Genomic DNA, 25,333 nt, shown 5'->3' with positions numbered 1-25,333 from the left:
ACAACAGTGATGCTGGATGACAGTGACGCTGGGTTATAGTGACGCTGGACGATAGTGATGCTGTACAATAGTGATGCTGGATGATAGTGACACTGGACGATAGTGATGCTGTACGATAGTGACGCTGGATGATAGTGACGCTGGGTTATAGTGACACTGGGTTATAGTGACACTGGGTAATAGTGACTCTATACAACAGTGATGCTGGGTTATAGTGACGCTGGGTTATAGTGACGCTGGGTTATAGTGACGCTGGGTTATAGTGACGCTGGGTTATAGTGACACTGGGTTACAGTGACTCTATACAACAGTGATGCTGGGTTATAGTGACGCTGGGTTATAGTGACGCTGGGTTATAGTGATGCTGGGTTATAGTGATGCTGGGTTATAGTGACGCTGGACGACAGTGACGCTGGACGACAGTGATGCTGGACGACAGTGACGCTGGGTTATAGTGACGCTGGATGACAGTGACGCTGGACGACAGTGACACTGGGTTATAGTGACACTGGATGATAGTGAAGCTGTACGATAGTGACGCTGGGTTATAGTGATGCTGGACAACAGTGACGCTGGACGATAGTGACACTGGACGATAGTGACACTGGATGACAGTGACGCTGGGATATAGTGACGCTGGGTTATAGTGACGCTGGACGACAGTGACACTAGACGATAGTGACTCTGGGTTATAATGACGCTGGACGACAGTGACGCTGGATGATAGTGACTCTGGACGATAGTGACACTGGATGACAGTGACGCTGGGATATAGTGACGCTGGGTTATAGTGACGCTGGACGACAGTGACACTAGACGATAGTGACTCTGGGTTATAATGACGCTGGACGACAGTGACGCTGGATGATAGTGACTCTGGACGATAGTGACACTGGATGACAGTGATGCTGAACGATAGTGATGCCAGATGTTAGTGACGGCAGAGATTTTAGCGCTAGTGATGCTGAACGATAGTGACACTAGATGCTAGTGATGCCAGGGATCTGAACACTCGTGATACTGAACAATAATGATGCTGGAGATCTAGACGATAGTGACACTCGACCCCAGTGATGCTGGACTACAGTGATGCTAGATGCTAGTGCTGAGGATGGGGGACCCCATTTGTGGGGGCAATAGTCGTGACCTGCTCTGGGAAATCACAATACTTCATTTTGGGGTCACTGCCCGCAAATGTCCACCCCCCTCCCACTGGCACCAATCTCGTCCGCAGGGTCCTCACCTGAGTCAGCCCTGAGTTCTGGTACCTCCGCCATTTTTTTGCCATTTGTCTTACACCGGACAACTACCCCCACCCCCTCCACTGCTCTGCTCTGAACATTATAAACCGAGTTCTGAGAGAGGGTCCCTAAATTGCAACGTTAACTGGTTTCCCCTTTTATCAATGCTGAGTTCTTCCAGCTTTTTTCAAAATTCCGATTCCAGCCTCACAGACAGCACTGGTAGATCAGGTGGTCAAAAAGGCCTCCGACACACTGGGGTCGGAGGAGGGAGTGGAGATTATGTTGCAATTGTACAAGACGGCAAAGTGATATTTGGGGTCTTGCCTTCAATTGTGGTCGCGCTGCGGGAAAGATTTTGTCAAGCTGTACAGGGTGCAAAGAAGCTTTGCAAGGATGTGGCCAGGACTCAGTGGGTGGGGGGTGGGGGAGTGGGGGGTGGGAGGATCTGAGCTAAGGGGAGAGGTTGAGCACAGGAGGATGGTTCTCATAAAGGTGGACAACATCATGAGGGGAATAGATTGGGTGAACGCAGAGAAATATTTCCCCAGAGATTGGGAATCAATAACCAGTCTTAGGGATGGGGGTGGGGGGAAGAGATTTAGTAGGAATCCGTGGGGTAACTTTTTTTTACACAATGATGGTGGGTGTTTGGAACAATTTGCTAGGTTAAGAATCATGGATAAGATAGTTTGAGAGGGGTATGGGCAAAATGCAGGCAGTGGGACTCGTATGGGTTGGACATCTGGTTGGCACAGGCAAGTTGGACCAAGGGCTTGTTGCTCTGTGACTCCATGACTCATCTGCCTCTTTATTTGTTTATCATTGTTTTACCAAAATCCTCTTGAAGTCTTCCTACCCATTTCCTTGCTGTCTTGATTTTTGATCATGCTTTTCAGTCTGTGCATTGCTAAAAACATATGGAATGCACGTTTGGCACCTTTAACAATGTACAGTCTTTGTAGTTCTGACCAAAATGGTGTTTGGCCAAGGGTATTTTTGGCCTTGCTTTAAACTCCAACATTGGAAAATTATAAGCTTGATAATTCAAGAATCAAAATTCCTTTATTGTTGTGTAATAGTTTAGATCAGTGGTTCTCAACCTTTTTCTTTCCACTCATATCCCACTTTAAGTAATCCCTATGTCATCGGGGCTCTGTGATTAGTAAGAGATTGCTTAAGGTGGGACGTGAGTGGGAAGTGAAGGTTGAGAATCACTGCTCTAGACTGAATTGTAACTGAAATATATTGTGGGAGAAAAATTGTCATTGGTCCATTTCTTTTGGAGTTCTAAAACCATGCACATAATGAGTCAATGAGGGCCAATTAAAACAGTGGCTTTCGAACTTTTTGTTTTACCCACATCCCACCTAAGCAATCCCTTACTAATCACAGGGCACCAATGGCAAAGGGAATACTTGAAGTGGGATGTGAGTGGGAAGAAAAAGGTTGAGAACCACTGGTTTAGAACATGTCATACAAGTGTTACTTAACACCCATTACAGACAGAGAGAAGCAGAAGCTCCCTTCAGAGACACTGAGTGTCCGTGGATTTCCCCGCAGCCTTCTGTTCAATTCATTGGCAGCTCGAGCTCCAGATCCAATCCTACAAAACCATCAGGAAGACTTCAGAGCCAGAGACCCCTCGGGAGCCCTTTTCTTGCCCTCACCACCCTCTCAAATCCAGTCAAGCAGCATCGATGGGATGAGGTGCCTAGTTCCTATCCACCAGTCTCCCACAATCCGTGCCAGTCTCCCCCCCCCCACCCCCCATCGACTGGCCTGTTTCGGTCCCTCAGCTTCCGAGCCTCATGCTGTGGCCGCCTTTCCTGTTGACTGCCATCCTGTAGGGTCGTCTCCTCTGTTTCTCCTTCTCAGCAGCAGGGGGCGGTGGGGGGGGGGTGTTCTCCCAATTTCCAGTGCCCTGTGCCAGTCTGCTACTCCCCCCGTGGCCACTGTGGAGCACAAGCACCGCCATCTTGGGGGAAAACCTCTGCAAGGTTGCAGGACTTCACTCACAAATACCGACAGTTCCTTTAACCGGCCGCTTAAAGCCTGTATGGAGCCACCGGCCAGCTGAAACCCTCGGAACAGCATTAAGCCTCTGGTCTCCCGGATCTGCATCTTTCAATTGCAACAAATAAATGAACATTTAAGCATGTCAAATTCCTCATTAAACATTTTTTTTTCTTTTTCAGATCAGTGTCAACCTGCTAGCCAGTGTACAAGAGCTAAGCCTGGCACTCCCATCCCAGTGAACCTGGATATAGCTTTTCTTCTTGATGACCTGGACGCAATGGAAGCGACTCATTCAGAAACTGTTCAGCATTTCCTAAGCTCCATGCTGGATGAGTTTGTCATTTCTGAAGAGCCCAAAGCTTCCAGTGTCCATCCCAGAGTGGCAATCGTGCAACATACTTCTGGTAACACGCCAAGATATGGCCACGAGCCTTTTAACCTGGAGTTTGGAGTTCTGGATTATACTGCAAAAACACTGAAAAAGCGACACATCCAGGACTCACTTCATCCATGGGAGAGCACCTCAAGTTTTGGCAGCGTCATGGAATGGAGCCTGAAAAATTTCTTCTCCAATGCTACCAAACAGATGAAATACAGGGTTATCTTTACAATATTCTCAGGCGACACCAATATCGATGAGCAGAGGTTGCTGGAAATATCGCGAGACGCCAAATGCAGAGGATATGTTGTCTTTGCATTGGTCCTTGGAGAGAAAGCCAACATCGCAGTACTGGAGGAGTTTGTTAGTCTCCCGCAGGAGCAACATTTAGTTCATCTGCACAGAGCTCAGGGGGCAGAAATGGAGTATGCACACAAGTTTGCAGTGGCATTCCTGAGAAACCTGAGGAGTAAGTGGGGAGTGCTTTGGGGAAAACAGTAAGGAGGTGGAGGATGGGAAGGGTTCAGAGGAGGAGCACAGGCTGGAGGGGGAAGGAGCCAGAAGGTGATAGGAGGAGAGGGCAGAGGGCATATGGTTAGCGCGATGCTTTTACCTTGCCAGTGACTGGGGTTTGAGTCCCACGCTGTCTGTAAGGAGTTTGTATGTTCTCCCTGTGTCTGTGTGTGCTTTACCCTGGGGTTTCGGTTTCCTCCCACGTACCAGGAGTTGTTGGGTGTAACGGGGTTCGAATCTTGCTTTGACCGTAGATATGTTATCCCCGTGTCTGCGTGGGATTTTCCCTGGGGTTGGGGGGGGGCTCCTGTTTCCTCCCACCCTTTGAAAATGCACCAGGAGTTGTTGGGTAGCGTGGGGCTGAGGGCCAAAATGGCCCGTTTACTGTGCTGTGTCTAAATAAAACAAAGGTATCAGGAAAGGGGAAGGGTAGCTGGAGGAAGGGAGGCAGAGGGATGAGGGAAAGCAAGAGACCAGGGGAGGGGGTGTCCATCCCTCCTCCTACACCTCCCCCCTCACCTTTCAGCTCCTTTCTCTTCATGGCCCATCCCATCTATCACCTTCCCACCCGTGCTCTGCGCTCCCTCCTTATTTGAGTGTCTGCCTCACATTTGGCTGCCTAAAAAAGGGCTCAGGCCCAAAACATCAACGGCCTTTGACTTTCCATGGATGCTTCATTCCCTGCTGAGATCCTCTAGCACTTTTCCATACTGCTTCTCACAGAAAGTACTGAGTTACTGTTACCCCCCCACCCCCCCAGGCCTGGAGGGAGATGGGAGCCAGATATTAGAAATGTTAACTGTAGAGACGGACAAATGTTTGAAAATTTGAGGAATTGAGGGTCACAAGGAACCAGCGCAGAGCAAAGTGAAGGCTCACATAGTGAATGGTAGGCAAGGCGTCAAACTGATTTAGACATACAGCACGGCTGCCGGCCATTTCGGCCCATGAGCCCGTGTCACCCAGTTGCACCCAATTGACCTGCACCCCCAGTACATTTCAAACGGTGGGAGGAAACTGAAGCCCCCGGGGAAAACCCTTGCAGACATGCGGAGAACATGTCCTTCCAGACAGTGTGGGATTCGAACCCTGGTCCTCATCGCTGGCGCTAACTGCCACACCAACTGTGCTGTCCTTTACCATCTGACTGCACATATAACAACCCAACTAAACAGCGTGCTCCAGCTCCTATTTTCATTCATCTCCTTAAGGCAAGATTGTATTTCAAAACGCACTGATTGAAAAGCCAGCTAGGCTCATTTTCACACAAGAAAAGAAAGTTTGCCAGTCACTGAGCAAGTCAGGCTGCGTGAGCAGAAGGAGGAACAATTATAGACAATAGGTGCTGGAGTAGGCCAATTGGCCCTTCGAGCCAGCGCCACCATTTATCGGATCATGGCTGATCTTTCTCTTTCAATAACCAATCCCATCCTCATCTCCATAACCTTTAACTCCCCTGCCCACAAGAGCCTTATCCCTCTCCTATCTATCCAGTGAATCCACCCCCACTACCCTCTGTGGCAATGCATTCCACAGATTCACAACTCTCTGGGTAAAAAAATTCTCCTCATTTCTGTGTTAAATGGCCTTCCCTGTATTGCCCTCATGTGTCCTCTAGTCCTAGTCTCACCCATCATTGGGAACATATGCTCTGATTTCACCCTGTCAAGCCCTTTGATAAACCTAAATACCTCAATCATGTCTCCCCTCATCCTTCTAAACTCCATTGCATATTATCCCAGTCTTTCTAACCTATCCCGCGTATGACAATCCTGCCATCCCGGGAACTAACCTTGTAAACTTTCGCTGCACTCCCTCTATAGCAAGTATGTTCTTTTTTAAATATGGGGACCAGAACTGGATGCAATATTCCAGGTGAGGTCTCACCAGGGCCCTCTACAATTGCAGGAGGGCTTCTCTACTCCAATACTCCAATCCCCTCTTTATGAAAGCCAACATACCGTTTGCCTTCTTCACCGCTTGCTGAACCTGCATGCTAGTTTTCAATGACTGGTGAACAAGTACCCCCAGATCCCTTTGCATTATCCCACTCCCGAGTTTAACTCCATTTAAATAATACCCTGCTCTCTTGTTTCTACCTCCAAATGGACAACCTCGCATTTACTCACATTAAACTTCATCTGCCATCTTTCCACCCACTCCCCTAACCTCTCCAAGTCCCCTTGCAATTTCCTGACATCTTCCTTGCACATCACACTACCACCCAGTTTAGTGTCATCTGTGAATTTGCATATGTATTTATTAATCCCCTCAACCAAATCATTTATATAAATGATAAACAACTGAGGACCAACATCGACCCCTGCGGGACCCCACTCGTCAGTATTTGGAGGGGAAGGGAGACCGCCTGGGAACACCGGGTGCTGTGGGTTTCTGTGAGAGGCACTGGACTCTCTGTCTGCTTCACGGTGGACCATAGTATTTCATGTATGTTACATTCTAAATGTAGTATTATGAGCCCAGAGGATCCCAAAACCCAGCAGCAATAAAAAATAGCAAGACAAATAGTTACTTAAACAAAAGTTGCTTTTAATTTTCTTTAAAAATAAAAACAGGATCAAACTTTAACTTATTGCTATTAACTTAACCCCCTTCTAATTCTAAGTGCATGTGTACGTAATGTGGATATGTTCAGGAAACTTCTCTGTTTCACAGTCCAATCATTCACTTTTCACTTCCCCAAGTTAACCGGTATCAGGCAATTCTTAAACTGGGCACAGAATTTAACATTTATGAATTTTGACCAGGCTCTGGTGTTTAAAGGTAAATGGTTATCGCTCAGGAAGGTGACTGTTGGAAGCACACACAAACTGATTCCCTCCAATCAGCATTAGGCTTACATATTTTGTTCTGCGGCCCTACTTATCCCTACCCCTTAATTTCCTCACCTTCTGCTTTCACGTTCTACATTTTTTATCGTTCATTTGTCCTAATTTCTCTCACCCCGATCAACCTGCTTTAGGTTCCCATTCCTGATCATGTTAGTCTAAACTAGTCATTCTCAACCTTTTTCTTTCCACATACACACTTCAAGTGTTCCCTAGGCCATCGGTGCTCTGTGATTAGCAAGGGATTGCTTAAGGTGGGATGTGGGTGGGAAGAAAAAGTTTGAAAACCACTGTTTTAATCGTACCTCATTGACTCATTATGTGCATGGTTTCAGAACTCCAAAGGAAATGGGGCCAATGACAACTTTTCCCCAGCAAAATATTTCAATAACTATTGGGTCTAGAGCAGTGATTCTCAACCTTTTTTCCCCACTTACATGCCACTTTAAGTAGCTCCTTACTAATCACAGAGCACCTAAATCAGTGGTTCTCAACCTTTTTCTTTCCATTCACATCCCACTTTAAGTAATCTCTATGCCATTGTTGCTCTTTGATTAGTAATGGGTTGCTTAAGGTGGGATGTGGGTGGGAAGGGAAAGTTGAGAATCACTGCTCTAGACCCAATTGTTACTGAAATATTTTGCTCAAGAAAAATTGTCGTTTGCCCATTTCCTTTGGAGTTCTGAAACCGTGCACATAACGAGTCAATGAGGGATGATTAAAACAGTGGGTTTCAAACTTTTTCTTCCCACCCACATCCCTCCATAAGCAATCCCTTACTAATCACAGAGCACAGATGGCATAGGAAATACTTAAAATGGGATGTGAGTGGAGGTTGAGAACCACTGGCCTTCTTGGCCCCAGCATTCTAAAGATGATTTGCTATCACAGAAAGATGTATCTTGGCCCTTACTGAATTCTCTTGCAGCCATCTCTCCGTACAGTGTCCAAAATCTGGCATCTAGTCAAGAGGACATTCCAGCACCATTTGCCTTTTCCTACCCTGCCTCAAGGTCACCTCTTCCCTGCTGCTTGTGCAGACATGATCCCCCAATGGCAAAATGTGTTATCTGCGTACGTTTCAATGCTTCACAATCCATGTACTATTCCAGCTCCATAGTGCACTTACCGAGTATTGAAAGATGTTGACACAGTAAGTATTTGAAAGGGATTGGTGAGTCGGTGAAAAAGGAAGGAACAGGGATTTAATCTCAATGGACAACATCGTTGGAAAGTATGAGAAGTAAAGTTTTCGCTCTGCGAAGTTTCAAGACTGGGAATGCTCAGGCTGAAAGGGAGTTTGACACTGAGTCCATGAAGGGAATTGAATAGTTAAGTCAGGAAATGCGCAGTAACTGGGCAAAGATTGGGACGAATATGACTAGCCAGTGTGATGGAGTGAAAGGACAGCTGTCTCCCCACAATGATGGGGCGAACAGGCATTTGGATCTCCACCAGGACGAAGTAACAGGGCTGCGATGTGTTGCTGATCAAAATTTGACCCCATGAATGTCCTTATGAAAATTACATACCACCATTATCCTGGATAATTTGATACTGTGGATGCCTTGCTGTCATTTCTAAACAAGTAATGTAATTTACTTACTTTATAGCGGGAATTAACAAGTATCCACCTCCAGATCTAAAGAGAGAATGCAAAAACACAGTTTCTCTGCACACAAAGGAAAAGGACGCATTTCCCAAAACACTGTATGTTTTGAGACAATATATTATCAAATTCTGGATACAGAATTGAATTTGTCTTCAATTATTAATGTATTAATTTTTTTTTAGTTCTAGAATGAACATCGTGGAAGATATTGAACAAAAAGATGATGAGAATATTTATGGTAGGTACAGATGAGAAATATTTTTATTGAGAAGGAATTTAATTGGAAATGTGCTTTGGAACATTATTGGTTTGAGATTAAAGTAGTTGTGGTTCCTAGACTTTATTTTAGTAGCTAGATGAACTGGCGTGATGTCATGAAAGGGCGACTGACTCCTCTCTCTGATCGAGTGAAAGGCCTGCTCTATGTTGCCAGAGGTGATTAGCAAGGAACAATACAACGATTATCCAAAAAGGTCGGGACTGGGCCCATTTCGGATAAATGTTTTTTTCGGAGAACCGGTCATTTTTAAAAAACACCCCAGTAGCAAATCACTTGTAACAGTATCTAAACAACAACAAACAACAAGGGAAGGCTTTTAAAGCATGAAATAATGTTTAATTCTCACCAGAAAACAATGTGAACAAAATAAGATAAATCCAACACCAAAAACTCAAAATTCTTCTCAGAGGTTTTTCCAAAACTCCCAACATTTTTTTTTAACCTGTGCTTGCAGTGAGAATCAAGGGAATATATAATGGGGAATAAGGAAATGGCAGACCAATTAAATTCTTACTTTAGTTCTGTTTTCACAAGAGAGGATACAAATAACCTCCCAAGGATGTTGAGAAACATAGAGACTAATGCAAGGGAGAAGCTGAAAGAAATCAGTATCTCTAAGGACATGGTCTTGGGGAAATTGAAGGGATTGAAGGCCGATAAATCCCAAGGGACTGATAATCTACATCCTAGGGTGCTCAAAGAAGTGGACATTCAGATAGCAGATGCTTTAAGAATTATTTTCCAGAACTCGATAGACTCAGGATCGGTACCCATGGATTGGAGGGTAGCTAATGTTACCCCACTATTTAAAAATGGGGATAGAGAAAAAGCAGGGAATTATAGGCCGGTGAGCCTTACATCAGTAGGGGGCAAAATGATGGAATCCATTATTAAGGATGTAATAGTGGAGCATATGACTAGCAGAGAAGGGATCAGACAGAGTCAACATGGATTTACAAAAGGAAAATCGTGCTTGACAAATCTATTGGAATTCTTTGAGATGGTGACAGGTAAAATAGATGGGGGAGAGCCAGTGGATGTGGTGTACCTGGATTTCCAAAAGGCCTTTGATAAGGTCCCACATAAACAACTGGCATGCAAAATCAAGCCTCATGGGATTGGGGGCAAGGTATTGATGTGGATTGAGAACTGGCTGACAGATAGAAGACAGAGTGTTCGGATAAACGGCTCATTTTCTGAGTGGCAGGCGGTGACCAGTGGGGTGCCACAGGGATCTGTACTGGGACCCCAGCTCTTCACAATTTACATTAATGATCTAAATGAGGGGATTGGATGTAATATCTCCAAATTTGCAGACGACACTAAGCTGGGAGGAGTTGTGTGCACTGAAGAGGGGGTCAGGAAGCTCCAGTGTGATTTGGATAAATTGGGAGACTGGGCAGATACATGGCAAATGCACTGCAATATGGATAAATGTGAGGTTATCCACTTTGGTAATACAAACCGGAGGGCAGATTACTATTTGAATGGCAATAGATTAAGAGATGGGGAAGTGCAGAGAGACCTTGTGCACCAGTCACTGAAGGCGAGCATGCAGGTAGAGCAGGCAGTTAAAAAGGCAAATGGTATGTTGGCCTTCATATCAAGAGGGTTTGAGTATAGGAATAAGGATACCTTACTGCAGCTGTACAGAGCCTTGGTGAGACCCCACCTGGAGTATTGTGTGCAGTTTTGGTCACCTTATCTAAGGAAGGATGTTCTTGCAATGGATGGAGTGCAAAGGTGATTCACCAGGCTGATACCTGGAATGGCAGGAGTAACTTATGAGGAAAGATTGCACAATTTGGGATTGTACTCGCTGGAGTTTAGAAGATTGAGAGGGATCTCATAGAGACATATAAAATTCTGGCAGGACTGGACAGAATGGATGCGGAAGGGTTGTTTCCAATGGTGGGGGGGTCCAGAACCTGGGGCTATGGTTCAAGGATAATAGGCAAACCATTTAGAACCGAGATGAGGAGGAATTTCTTTACCCAGAGGGTGGTGAATCTATGGAATTCATTGCCACAGAGAACAGTAGAGGCAGGCTCATTGAATATATTTAAGAGGGAATTAGATATATTTCTTCAGTATAAGGGAATTAGGAGTTACGGAGAGAAGGCGGGGACACGGTACTGAACTTTAAGATCAGCCATGATCTCATTGAATGGCAGAGCAGGCTCGAAGGGCCGAATGACCTACTCCTGCTCCTATCTTCTATGTTTCTATGTCAGTTCAGCTCTGAAAAAATTTTGGATGACTGAGGATTTCTGATTGTTTTTGGATATCCTCATTTATCTGAACATTTTTGGAGGTGAAATGATGTCATTTTGGCTTCTAAATTGCTTGAATAAATGAGGATTTCTGATTTTTCTGAACTCTTCAATTATTCAAAAAATATTTCGGAGCTGAACAGACGTCACTTCTGTGTCTAAAGAATTTTCGTATCACTGAGGAATTTGGATAATCCAATTTTGGATATTCAGAGTTGTACTGTATTTGGAGATGTGCACTTTGCTGTTGGCAAGACCAGTTCCATCAGGACTCACAAGTGGGAAGAAAGAAGAGAGGCCATAGTGACATAGGCCCCAATTTTCTGAGTAGTGCTTCCAGCTTCTCGACTCACTGAATACACTCGGTAACTTGGTCAAGCCTGGCTCAAATTGCAACAGGGTCCAGTGACGTGGGAGAACCTAACTCTGCATGTCCTAAAGAGGTTTCTGATGATCTCAGGTGAACCCCTTCCTACCTCAAATAGAGCCTGGATTAAAAGGAGGTGGGGGAATGGAGTTGGAATAAAACAGGGCATTTACGGAGGTAAATTCAACCCCTGATATTCCATTCTATGGAGAAAGATATAATTACTTACTATGTGCTCTGTGAGTGTTCAGTAATCATTGAAAACTCTACAATACATGAACACTATCGTTATCCCATATAATGCAGGGGTATAAGTTTATGGATCTCTCTAACTGTACGTTTTTTCCCCATTCTGCTGCCTCTCACGTTAGTCCTTAACACTTCTCTTTAACTGGTCGGTCCGTGTTTTTTCTCCTGCCAGCCAATCATTGCATGTTTCTACTTCTCCTTAATCTAATGCAATTCGCTCAGTGGTTAGCGCAATGCTGTTACAGCACCAGCGATCAGGTCTGGGGTTTATATGTTCTCCCTGTGTCTGTGTGGGGATTCCCTGGTGGTTCCGGATTCCTCCCACTCTTCAAACCCTTCCTTTCTTTTTCATTCTTTTTATTAAACATATTACAGTCAACAATACATGAGGAGAATAGAATCCAGAATCGAACAGTAAAAACAGAAACATCAATATATTGCAATACATAATACAGTGTATAACATAACATATTGAACAATATTATCCCTTTCTCCTCAATTTGGAATATTTAAAAAGAGAAACAAAATTGTTATTAAAATCCCATTGAACCTACCAAAATAAACAAAATTTTTTAAAAAGGCCGGGCAGCCTAAACTGAGAGTTCACTACAACAGATCAATACAAACTATTTATCGGGTCTTTGACAATGAAAAAACAACAGAAATCCAGAACAGTCTGGAAGGTGAAGTCAAAAAACAAATGAAATGATACAAAAATAGTTTATGAAAGGACACCAAGTCTCTTCAAACTTAACGGAGGTATCTAAAGTGCAGCTTCTAATTTTTTTCTAAACTTAAACATGATATAATTTGAAAGAGCCATTGCATCAACAGAGGTGAATTAGGATCTGTCCATTTAAATAAAATGGCTCTTCTGGCCATCTATGCAGTAAAGGCTACAGCCCCAATGTGCAGAAGTAGAAACTCAACCCACCTGCAGAACTATGTTTCCAAAACTAACCATCAATGGATTCTTTTTTTCTTTGGCTTGGCTTCGCGGACGAAGATTTATGGAGGGGGTAAAAGTCCACGTCAGCTGCAGGCTCGTTTGTGGCTGACAAGTCCGATGCGGGACAGGCAGACACGGTTGCAGCGGCTGCAGGGGAAAAATGGTTGGTTGGGGTTGGGTGTTGGGTTTTTCCTCCTTTGCCTTTTGTCAGTGAGGTGGGCTCTGCGGTCTTCTTCAAAGGAGGTTGCTGCCCGCCAAACTGTGAGGCGCCAAGATGCACGGTTTGAGGCGATATCAGCCCACTGGCGGTGGTCAATGTGGCAGGCACCAAGAGATATCTTTAGGCAGTCCTTGTACCTTTTCTTTGGTGCACCTCTGTCACGGTGGCCAGTGGAGAGCTCGCCATATAACATGATCTTGGGAAGGCGATGGTCCTCCATTCTGGAGACGTGACCCACCCAGCGCAGCTGGATCTTCAGCAGCGTGGACTCGATGCTGTCGACCTCTGCCATCTCAAGTACTTCGACGTTAGGGATGAAAGCGCTCCAATGGATGTTGAGGATGGAGCGGAGACAACGCTGGTGGAATCAATGGATTAGGTAGCAATCTAATACCCAGTATAATGGACAATGTCTAGAAAATATCTGTCCAATACTTCTCCAATACTGAGCAAGAGTGTGGCCACTTGTGATTTATATTGATTGATCACACATAGAACTAACATTAGGAGAGATACGGGCCAATTTAACTTTCGACATATGAAGCTGAAGTGCCACTTTCCACTGAATCAGTGCATGTCGGGCACATAATGAAGAGATAGTAACCATTCCAAAAATCTTTCGCCAAAGTTCCTCTGAGAGAAGTGACTGAAGTTCCAATTCCAAAGCTCCTTTATTTTTATCATTAGAGATTGATTGCAATTTTAATAAATTATTGTAAATATTACCTGTTCAACCCTTATGGGATGGATTCAAATGTCAATTCAGGTTGATACGATATCGGAAAGTTAGGTAATATCTTATTCAAAAAGCTTCTAATTTGGAAATATCAAAACCTACTGGGGATTGTAGGTCAATTGGGTGTAATTGGGCTCATGGGCTGAAATGGCCTGTTACCCTGCTGTATGTCTAAATTTAAATACTTTTAAAAATGTTGAGACAATGCTCAGACAATGCCACTCTGCCCTTGACTTTCTGCGGACATGCACTCTGTGTTCACACCAAGTTAAGCATCGAGCACATATCATCAAATTGTTATTCTTAGAGTAAGTTTATATTTGTGGTCAGAAAAAGATGTCAGGGTATGTTGTTTGGGTTCGTGTGGTTCCCACAGGTTAAAAACCAGACCAAAGTCGAGGTACAAAGCACACGTTTATTTCGGGGATGAAAACGGGACAACAGGATCAGTATGTTAGGCAAACCTCTACACACACACACACACACACACACACACACACACACACACACACACACACACACACACACACACACACACATAATACACAGGGGGTAAATATACACTTCGGATAACAAGAGAGGAACCGACAGAGATTGGGGGAAATTACATTCAACAGTCAGGATCAAGGTGATACTATGTGCCCCCACCCTTTGACCGGTACAGACACAGCTCCTGCTACCTAACCTTGGGACTCACCCCAACCCAGTCTGAATGGTACTACTTACGTGCCACGAGGACTCCAACGAGGCAGAACAAAGGGACACATGATCCTTTATAGTTCTGCAGGCAGTACTGGGTTGGGGGGGAACCAATCACTCGAGGCCACTGGGCCCCGTTGGCTGCTGTGGCCAATGGCTCGAAGCCAAGTGCAGGGGCCAGTTGAGGTGATTCACCTGGGCCAATTGGGTGAAGATCAGGGCTTAGTCTGGGCAGGACTTGGTGATTTAGGTGGGACAATCGGAAGGGTCACCTTGATCGGCAGGCAGTGTTTCCTCTGCTCAGGAGTACAGCAGCACTACAGATGGTGGACACTGCCTCTCCATTATAGGGTATTAGCAAAATAAAGGAATGGGATAGGAGAAGTATAGGAATTGAAGTGAGCTTTTAATTGCTCACTTGGTAAGACTGACTTCAGCAGGGTAAAAAAAATCTGAGAGATCCTGTTGCAAAAAATAAATCAATAAGGAAAGGGAGCAAAAGAGCCTTAAAAGGGGGGGAAAAAAACACCTGTTTTATGGGTTTCAGCCAAGATTTAGACATGCACATATGTGAAAGCCAAATGTAATTTGGTACCTGACTCCGGACCTTCACCTAAAGGCCAATTTCAACTGGCATCTCAAGGGATGACGTAAAGAGAGGAAAACCATCTGTGAAATTCATTGAGAAGCCTACTCTTGCTCCTACCAGCACTTACACATGGCCAGCAGGAAATTAGCTGCTGTTAGCAGTTGTGGAGTCAAACTCTGGACGAGGAGGTGGTGACAGGCCTTGCCATTGGAGCTCCAGCCCTCCTTACCTCATGCCATTTGCTACGTGTCCAGTCTCAGGTGGAATCATAAAGGACCCAAGTTCTCCAAGTCCTTATTAAACATGATCATGAAAAATTGGTAAATGAAGTATTCAGATGAAATTCTCCTTCAATATTTTGGTAGTTCCATTGTAGAAATGTTACATGGGAACATGAGAATATTAACAATAATACAGAAGGAAATAGTAACCTATGTTACATTAAAAAGAAGTGAGGGTAAAAATAAAACCTCTGAACTACTTATCTAACTAACCCCATCCTACGGAGGCTTAACACGGACAAACTACTACTGATATATAAAAAATTAAGATCGTAAACCCAAAAATAATTACTCTTACAAATTTTGAAAATAATTTAGAAAAGAACCCCATCAAGAAGCAAAATTAAGATTCTAAAGTCCAACTGGCAAAATTTTATTCCAATCTCTCTTCTAAATGTGAGAAGGTTCACTGTATCATATGTTCACGTTGTGTCTTTCTCTTTCCAATTTTTAAGAAGGTGTATTTCATACCTTGTGTTTAGTTTTTTACATTAATTTGACTCCAAATCCTTTTCTTGCTCTCTGTGGAATAAGTGGGGGGGCCATCTGGTTTAATTCTGACTGCTTCACAATCCCATATAGTTGACCTCACCTCCCTTATTGCTAGAAGGGCCATTTTAATGAGATAGAAAGATGCTGTCCTGCCCACTCACACTAAATGGTTAAACCGATTTAACCATATAACAATTACGACACAGAAACAAGCCATCTCGGCCCCTCTGGTCCGTAACAATCTAAGTGATCTCCTCTAGTTCCACCTACCTACATTTTGCCCATAACCCTCCAATCCCCTCTCATCCATAAACCTATCCAACCTTTCCTTTAATGACAAAATTGACCCTGCTGCAATCACCTTTTCCGGAAGGACATTCCACTCAGCCACCACTCTCTGAGTGAAGAAGCTCCCTCTCATGTTACTTCTAAACTTTTGCCCTTAACTAATGACCCCTTGTTCCAATCTCACCCACCCTCAAGGGGAAGAGCCTATTCACATCTACTCTGTCTATCCCCCTCATAATTTTATATACCTCTATCAAATCCCCCCTCAAACTTCTGCGCTCCAATGAATGAAGACCCAGTCTACTCAATATTTCTTTGTATTCTAAATATTGCAATCCAGGCAACATTTTAGTAAATTTTCTCTGCACCCTCTCTACCTTACAATTTGAGGGCCAGAACTACACACAATATTCCAAACTTAGCCTCACCAATGCCTTGAACAGTCTCAACATCACCTCCCAGCTCATATATTCTATGCTTTGATTTATAAAGGCCAGCATACCGAAAGTCTTCTTTACCACCCTATCTACATGAGATTCCACTTTCAAAGAACAATGAACCGTTATTCCTAGATCTCTTTGTTCTTCCGCATTCCTCAATGCCCTCCCTTTCACTGTATATGTCCTGTTTTGATGATTTTATCCAAAATTAAGCACTTCACACTTTTCAGTATTAAACTCCATCTGCCATCTTTCAGCCCATTCTCCTAAGCAGTCCCAATCCTTCTGCTATCTTTGAAAACCATCCTCACTATCCAGAACTCCCCCTATTTTTGTATCGTCCACATATTTACTAACCCAATTTACCACTCTCATCAGCCAAATCATTAATGTAAATGACGAACAACAAGGGACCCAATACCAATCCCTGAGGCACACCGCTCATTACCGGCCTCTACCTGACAGACAGATGTCCACTGTGACTCTCTGGCATCTACCTTCTAGCCACCATTGAACCCATCTGACTATCTCAAAATTAATACCTAGCGCCTGAACCTTCCACACCAACTTTCCAAGTAGAACCTTATCGAAGGCCTTACAGAAATCCATATAAACAACATTTACTGCTCTACCCTCATCAACCTTCCCAGTCACCGCCTCAAAAAATTCAATAAGATTTGTCAAACATGATCTTCCCTGCACAAACTCATGTTGAGTGTCCCTGATCAGACCCTGTCTCTCTAGATACTTATATATATTATTTATAAGAATACCTTCCATTAGCTTACCGACCACTGATGTCAAACGTACTGGCTGATAACTGCCAGGCTTACTCCTTGAACTATTTTTGAACAAAGGAACCATATGTGTGATACGCCAATCCTCTGGCACTATGCCCCTCCCTAATAACTTTTGAAAAATCGCTGTCAGAGCCTCTGCTATTTCTTCCCTGAAGGCCCTGGGGACATGATAGCATGTCTGACTTTGGAGAGAATTTAGATGTTCCACGACTGAGATGAATTTCAACATTACATATTTTCATTTCAACATACCTATTAATTATATTCAATTTAGTGAAAAGTTCTTTTAACATAAATCTCTCATAGAACTACTGGAGCAAGATGTATCTGTGAAGGAAGAACGATGAAGGAAAGTTGATGTTTCACGTTGAGACCCTTCATGTTTTTCCCTCAGAGAGGAGGAGATTTAAAAACCAGAGGACATGGTTTAAGGGTGAAAGGGGACATTGGGGGGTGGGGGGAGGAGCACAGCTAGTGTAGAGGGTGGCACAGTTAGCACAACACTGTTACAGTTCCAGTGACCAGGATCGGGGTTCAAATCCCACGATGTCTCCAAGGAGTCTGTATGTTCTCCCTGTCTCTGCGTGGGTTTTCCCCTGCTGTTCAAAAATATAGCTGGGGTGTAGGTTAATTGGGGTGTTTGGGTGGCAAGAGCTCGTGGGCCAGAAGGGTCTGTTTCTGTGCTCTACATATTAGTTTTAAAAATATATATATCTTCTTCATGCAGGGAACGTGGAATGAGCTGCCAGCTGAATTGGTAAATACTGGCTCAATTTTGAGATTTAAGAAACATGGATGGTGGGGATATGGACTGGGTGCCGGTAAGAGGGACTTGGCAGGATAATAATTTGTCACAGAATAGATAGGCCAAATGGCCTTGTGCTATGGTTCTAAGTTGCAGTCCTGATTGCAGGGTCTTGACCCAAAATGTTGACCATTCTTTTGCCTCCACTGAGTTCCTCCAGCAGTCTGTTCTTTTGTTTTGCTCCAGATCCCAGCATCAAGCAGTCGCCTGTGTCTTCTTAAATCTTTCATGACTTCTTTCATCTCTTCAATTCTAGATGTGTGTGGATTGAAACAGGATGCAGGGGACTGCTACAACCATTCCTTAAAATGGTTCTTTGACAAAACATTACAGATCTGCAAAATATTCTGGTATGGTGGCTGTAAAGGAAATGACAACAGATTTGACACAAGGGAGGAATGTGAAGCCTTGTGTCTAAAATCTCCCTTCAAAATGCTGCAGTGGGGTTGATTGCAGGTAAACTCTCAATGATAATAAGCATGAAATCTCAGTGTACCGTGTCATTTTCCATTTCCATTTACAAAGCCTTATTCATATTGTCAGGCTATGTTTCTTTTGGAGTAATAATTATGTCAGGATTACCCCATTTACACTATCCCTTAAAGCAGGAAAGCCCACAATGGTTAAGGACATCTTTCTAAAATAAATAGTGTACGTTTGTACTAACCTGTTTGTGTATGCGTGTGTGTAGTGCATGCTTGGGTCGGTGATTTTTTGTGTGTGTGTGTGTGTGTGTGTGTGTGTGTGTGCGCATACACGTGTTGCTCATGCATGGGTGGGTGATTTTATGTGTGTGCATACATGTGTGTTGTACATGCATGGGTGGATAATTCTATGTGTGTGCATGCAATTGTGTTGTACATGCATGGATGGTGATTTTTGTGTGTTTGTGCGCACGTGCATATGAGTGTTGTACATGGGTGGGTGATTTGGTGTGTGTGCACTTGTGTGTGTCTCTGTGTGTATGTACTGTATCTTTGTGTGTGTGTGTGTGTGTGTGTGTGTGTGTGTGTGTGTCAGGGGCACAGGCAAAGTGGGAAGGGGAGAGGAGGAAAGTTATGTTGGGATGGCAGTGATGAAAGAATACAGTCTATACTTAAAGCAATGTCATTTCATGTCATGAACCTGGGCTTCCCTTATCTTAACCACCAGTTTCAAGGGAATACCTCTGGTGGGGCATGAATTCTATGGAAGAGTGAGGCAGTAAACTGAAAAATACATCTAAACATTATTGCTAAGCCTGTTGGTGTCGCAAAGAGGCGAAGATTTGGTACTGTTTATCGTGACCACTTCATATTTGAAAGATACTAATAGTGTATGGCAACCCAAATGTGAATAATTTGAGAAATCTTCATCCAGATTAAATGCCTTAACTTTTGACAGTCGCTGGAATCATTTTACATTTCAGTCTGTTGTCACACATATTAAAGATGAAAATCTTCCAAAAAGTCTAATTGCTGTTGTATAAATATAATTTTAATTATCTGTTTCAATGTACTGAAATGCCTAATTTAATAATAAATGGGGGGGTCGTTCAACATTCCAATAAATGTCATTTATGTTGAAGATTTTGTTTGAATATGGCCCTATTTCATGTGCAACATGTGTTGACGAATTAGCTGTACATTTATCAGAATTCATGCTTATATTTGCAGAGGAAATGTTAAAAATGAAATCAGTACTCTTCTAAGTTTTATTTGTAGTGAGTTTGACATTTTGAAGTGGCGATTTTGCGCAAGAAAATACATTTATAACATGTGTAAAGGTCAATGAACCATGTGTAGGCCTCATCAATAATTGTTCCCTCACTGATCAGTACTAAGTGCAAAATGCACATTGAAAAATTATTGCTGTCTGTAGTGAACTAGAAATTCACTACTGGTGTCATGCCCTAAGGACTGGCACCTTCTCTGACTCTCATCCCCGCCAAAATCCCAGTTCAGTCCAAAGACTATTATGTGTTTAAAGCGTGTGGTACTCTCTCTGGTCTTGAGTGCTCTCAGTCACGCTACCCTGTCATTGATATTTTTCTCTATTTTCCAGGTATTACAAGGAAGTGTTATTGTTCTTTGCTCAGGGTAGAGAGTGTAGTTATTCAAGTGTCCTTGTATGTCTTTCTAAAGGTCCTGTTACATGTGGGGGCATGTGGTACTAAAGAATAACCCGATGGCTTCAGTGAAATGCTAATGTAGTGATAACAAAGCCACAGTTGTGTAAGATAATAACAATTTACAGTCTTTTAATTAAAAACTATATTATGAAATCACTTCTTACTTAGTATGCAGCATGACTTGTGGATCTTATTTGTTGGGACACTTTCACGTAAGCTTTCTATCAATGACAATACCAGAGGTAGCAGGGGCTGTGAGAGATCATTTAATTTATGTGTGTTACAAGTGCCACCTTGCTGCTGCCCACAGGGGAAAAGTTCTTCTTAAGAGGCAAACTTTTTTTTTGATGATGGTCTCTTGCTCCGTACAAGGATTGTGTGTTCTTGTTTTGGGCAGTACATCTCTAATTTCATGGTGCAGAAATCTCCGCCTATTGAATCTGTGCGCCCACCTCTGCTCCGCATAGGAATGGCCTCGTAAGGAATGGATGGAAGAATCTTCATTTACAAGACAAAGGGGGAACTGCCTACAACGATGGAGAATCTGGAGGCACCCTGTGGAACTGTGGAATTTTGGTCATCTCTTTAGTTTCCCTCTGTGTTTATTATCATGAATTTTTGTAATTAATGGACCAATAAATGATGTAATTTCTTCCACTAACTCTAAAGTCTTGATCACCCACTTCAATGCAGCGGAAGACAATGTGAGAAATGTCATAGATGCTGAAACAACATGACCTACTGGTGGATGGAAAATGCCAATGTTTGAATTAAATTACAAGAGTGCTAATTGATGTCTAGAAAACACAACCCTTGTGTAAAACAACGGAGGCTTTTTTTCTGCTTTAATCTTGTTGTTAATTATGAGATCTCTCCATGCAAATATGACCATCATAGTAATGAAATAACTATCTTGAAAAATATACCAGAAAATCAGAATTCATTGGATACCTGCTCTCCCAATGATCTAATTCAACCTTAGACGATCTCTTGGAAGAGAGTGGGAGCTGATTTCTAAGGATGGATGTTTGTCGCAGGGACTGATGATCTCATTGGAGGAAAAAAATCTGCTGATGCAAAAAGGGTCTGTCGTAAAAGGTCTGGAGACAAATAGGGACAATAGGGAGGTTGAGTATACAGAGGTGGAGGGAGAACTGGGCATAACATTTTCAAATTATGTCTCCATGATATTGTGTAAGGAACATAATGTGTCAGAGAAGCAACGAGTCTGGACACAGATTAATTGTGACAAAAGTCTTTATTGGCCTGAGAACGAAAATTCATCACAGGGAATAATAGACAATCACACATTCCTACAAGGTTATTGCTGCAGCCACATCGGACGTAACCCAAACAGGTACTAACTACAAACCGAGCTAAATATATGTATAATGTAGATCAGTGGTTTTCAACTTTTTTCTTTCCATTCACATACCGCTTTAAGTAATCCCTAGGCCATCGGTGCTCTGTGATGAGTAAGGGATTGCTTAAGGTGGGATGTGAGTGGGAAGCAAAGGTTGAGAATCACTGCTCTAGATCCAATTGTGACTGAAATATTTTGCTTGAGAAAAATGGTCATCGGCCCATTTCCTTTGGAGATCTGAAACCGTCCACATAACGAGTCAATGAGGGACGATTAAAACAGTGGTTTTCAACCTTCCCTTCCCACCCACATCCCACCTTAAGCAATCCCTTGCTAATCACAGAGCACCGATGGCCTAGGGAATACTTAAAGTGGGATGTGAGTGGAAAGAAACAGGTTGAGAACCACTGATGTAGAGGAAAGACGCAACAGCAACACCCGCCACCCTCAACCCAGTGAAGGTATGGCACTAAGATTAAGGAAGAGAAAGAAACGCAGTATAATGATGATGAGTCAGTGTGCACCACAAAGCCTCACACCTGTTACTGGAATACAGCTTCATATCGATTGAACAGCATCAGCTCTGGCTCATGACCTGAAGTTGAGCTTGGGTTCGTTCCTTGGGGAAAAGAGACCCGGCTTCTCCACGCACTGGGCTTTATACCCCACTGCTGGTGAGTGGGGCCAGCCCAAGTCTGACCAAATTAGGGCAGATGATTAACGGAGCCAGATGCGATGTGTGTGTTTTTTTTTAAACGTCCAATTACAAGGTGAGTGATCAGCACGGCTGGTCATGACCTTAATTGGCAGATGTTCCTGCTGGGAGATTCACATGACCCTCCACAAAACACGAGGAGGTAGAGTATGGTGGAGTGTCTTTTATGGTTTTTAGACAGCAGGTATGTAATGGCACAATCGAGGAATTTTGTTGCTACATGGTGTGGCGGAAATAGAAGCTCTCATGACTGGAGGGAGAACACTTTTTTATGAGCTTATAACAAAGGGTAGGGTCTTCAGCAGAGCTCAGGGGGGAAAACTGGATTGCATATGGGTAGATGGGAAGGAGCCAGCCATCAGCACAACCCATCACCAGTAAATCTCAGTTCACTGCACACAGGCAGTCCAAAAAGGAATGTGCAGGGATTCTGAGCCAATTCCTGCCCTGAGATTTATCCAGCAGGACCCTGACAACATTTTGGAGGAAGACCGCAGTGTAAATTGTACGGGAAAAACTCGTCGGTCATCCACTCTACCCCCGAGACTGTTGAACGGCCACACGAGCAGTAATTGTGTTTCTTTGAAATTGTAATTTTTTTTCCGCTATTTTCCCAACATTGCAGTCTTAAAAAAAACACTAATAATAGATACTGAGGACATCAGGAACAGGAAAGGAACCCATTGCTGGCAGATATTTGACTGGAGCTAAATCGATTGGCATGGAAGCAAGTGAGGGAATAACTTGTTAAAGCTGTTAAATATTTTTGAAAGTGATTTTTTTTTCCATTATAACCCATTGGGATTCTCAAATCCTATTTCTATTGCCTGGACATGTTTGTGAGTTTTTCTCTGCAGATGGCCAGAACTTATAGTGACCTTCTGCTTAACATTTGGTTGCCATTAAGGATTTGAGCTATTTCATTAAAGTCCCAGTCCTGAATAGCAACCGAGTCTCATCATCATCTGTGTCTATTCAATCAGTGAAAGGTGGTGTTGTCAGGATCATTCGAGCTTTTCCCAACTTTAATTGGCGCATGTTGATTTGAATCATTCCAGTGATATCAATGAGTCTTTACAGATTTTTTTTTAGCACGTATTTTCAGTATCGACATCATTTGGCTTTTGTATCTGGACAGCTCATTTGTCTCTGGGGTGAAGCATGATGTTATATTTTCCTCAGTTAGAACAGTTTCCTCCCAGAGGTGTCAATCAAATTCCGGAAGGCAATTCAATCAATGGTATTGGAAAGCACTGGCAGAGGTAGAACATAAAACATTACAACCCTGTAGAGGGATCAAGTTTTGCCCCTTTCAGCTTGTCTGTTTATGTTCCATTACTATGCAGCCAATTTCACTTTGTGATAAGAGATAGAAAATGTGATCACGATTAAGGAACAAATATTTTATGGATATTTTTCACACACTTCGAAAAGGTTGCATGAAAGTCTATAAAATTCAGTACATGATTTCCCCTAAGATTCTCAAGATATGGTTGATCTTCATTGTTGCTCTTATGATAAATATGAAATGTCAAAAATGAAATGGTGGAAGTTGTTGCCACAGGTGGTTGTGGAAGCCAGATCTATGGGTGTATTTAAGGCAGAGATTGGCCAGGGCATCAAAGGGTTATGGGGAGAAGGCCGGGCAGTGGGGCTGAGTGGGATAATGGATCAGCTTGTGATTAAATTGCTCGATGGGCTGAATAGCCAATTTCTTCTCTGTTATCTTATGGTGAAAGTAATATAGTGCCAGGCATAAATGACACAAGAATACATTTTGAGTTCATTTTTGGAGCAAACCCGAAACCCATCAGCACACAACGTGAAACGTGCAGGCTCCATCCGCTGCAATAGCCCAGTGGCCACTCATTTCAATTCCCTGCCCCGCGTCAGTCCATGCCCACCCGCAAACTGAAGGAACAATTTGTCTGGGTCCCCTCCAACAGCCTTTACATCCACTTCACCAGTTTTCATTAGCCTTCCCCCTCCTCCTGACTCCATCTTCCCTAATTTCTCCTGTCCTCTAGCCCCATTTCCCTCTGTCTCCTATCACAGAGTCAAGATCAACACTCAACTCCTGTCAGCTTAACAGATCCAATTTACACACCTTTTGTCTGTAGGTCTCTATCCCTCCCCCTCCCTTTCTTCTCCTTTGTTCCCCCAGCCATTAACCCAGTTTAGTACAGCCCGTCTTCTTTGCTCATCCTTTGAGGTCGGTAATCTATCTTCCTATGCAAGACTGGCTGAGTTGCTCCAGCATTTCTGTGTTTTGACTACAACCACTATGTCTGCAGAATTTTGTGTTTCCCTCAACTCTGTCGTCTTCTATCTGGAATGGTTGACATTCCTATAGTATTGGGCACTTACCTGTCATCTTCTACCTGGAATGGTTGACTCTCCTATAGTATTGGGCATTTACTTGTCGTCTTCTATCTGGAATGGTTGACGTTCCTATAGTATTGCCTCACTCTTTGTGTATTATGGTGAAACCTATTGCTCCAATTGGGAGAAGGATAACCATGAGTTGTTTTCATGGAGGGGTGCCACTTCGAGGCTGGGTCCATCGAAGAAAAATGGGCAATTACCTTTTTATAGAGGAGGCCAAAAAGGCAGCTGCAGCATCAATTTAATGAAGAGCAGCGCCTCGATGCATCCTCCGGAGGCAGGAGGTAGCGCGCCCGCCAAAGTGAATGCCTATCCATGGGGTGGGTAATGGCCACATTTGCTCCCCACAATCCCCCCCCCCCCCACAGCTGGAATACTCTGGGAAATGCCCGCCGAGGGACTCCAACCTCCAGCAATTAAGCGGTGTTACTGCTGCTCCTGGGCTGTGGGCTGACGGCGTCATCGCAACATCATCAGCCCGTCCCTAGCTCCACTTGTCTGACCAGCCTGAGGAAGGATTGGATTCGGCGAGTTGGAGCCACGCATGCACGGAGGACTTATGGAGGTAGGTTCAGTGACGTGAGGACATAGAATTATCCACCATTAAGTTGAATATTTTTCTTCTGTAAAAGTTGTGTTACCAGTTTATCAGGCTTGTTGGTGGGACAGCTTTATGAAC

General features: G+C 43.6%; 1 protein-coding gene across 4 annotated transcripts in view; it reads left to right on the top strand.

Annotated features, from left to right (window-relative positions):
• The window catches only part of LOC138747481 (collagen alpha-6(VI) chain-like), a 141,000-nt gene extending 120,011 nt beyond the window's left edge, over positions 1-20,989 (top strand). Inside the window, exons 30-34 of one of the 4 annotated variants that reach the window (XM_069906747.1) lie at positions 3,440-4,108; positions 8,615-8,711; positions 8,796-8,851; positions 18,338-18,537; positions 20,659-20,989. In XM_069906747.1, the coding sequence (XP_069762848.1) occupies positions 3,440-4,108; positions 8,615-8,711; positions 8,796-8,851; positions 18,338-18,531 (1,016 nt within the window). In that variant the 3' untranslated portion in view covers positions 18,532-18,537; positions 20,659-20,989. Of the gene's footprint in view, positions 1-3,439; positions 4,109-8,614; positions 8,712-8,795; positions 8,852-18,337; positions 18,538-19,233; positions 20,348-20,588 lie in introns of those variants that run through there. The other 3 variants (XM_069906755.1, XM_069906738.1, XM_069906760.1) reach the window with 3 other exon arrangements.
• The last annotated feature ends 4,344 nt before the right edge of the window (positions 20,990-25,333 follow it).

This window comes from Narcine bancroftii, chromosome 1 (assembly GCF_036971445.1).
Source record: "Narcine bancroftii isolate sNarBan1 chromosome 1, sNarBan1.hap1, whole genome shotgun sequence".
Lineage (NCBI taxonomy): Eukaryota > Metazoa > Chordata > Chondrichthyes > Torpediniformes > Narcinidae > Narcine > Narcine bancroftii.
This window is presented reverse-complemented; position numbering and strand designations above follow the sequence as displayed.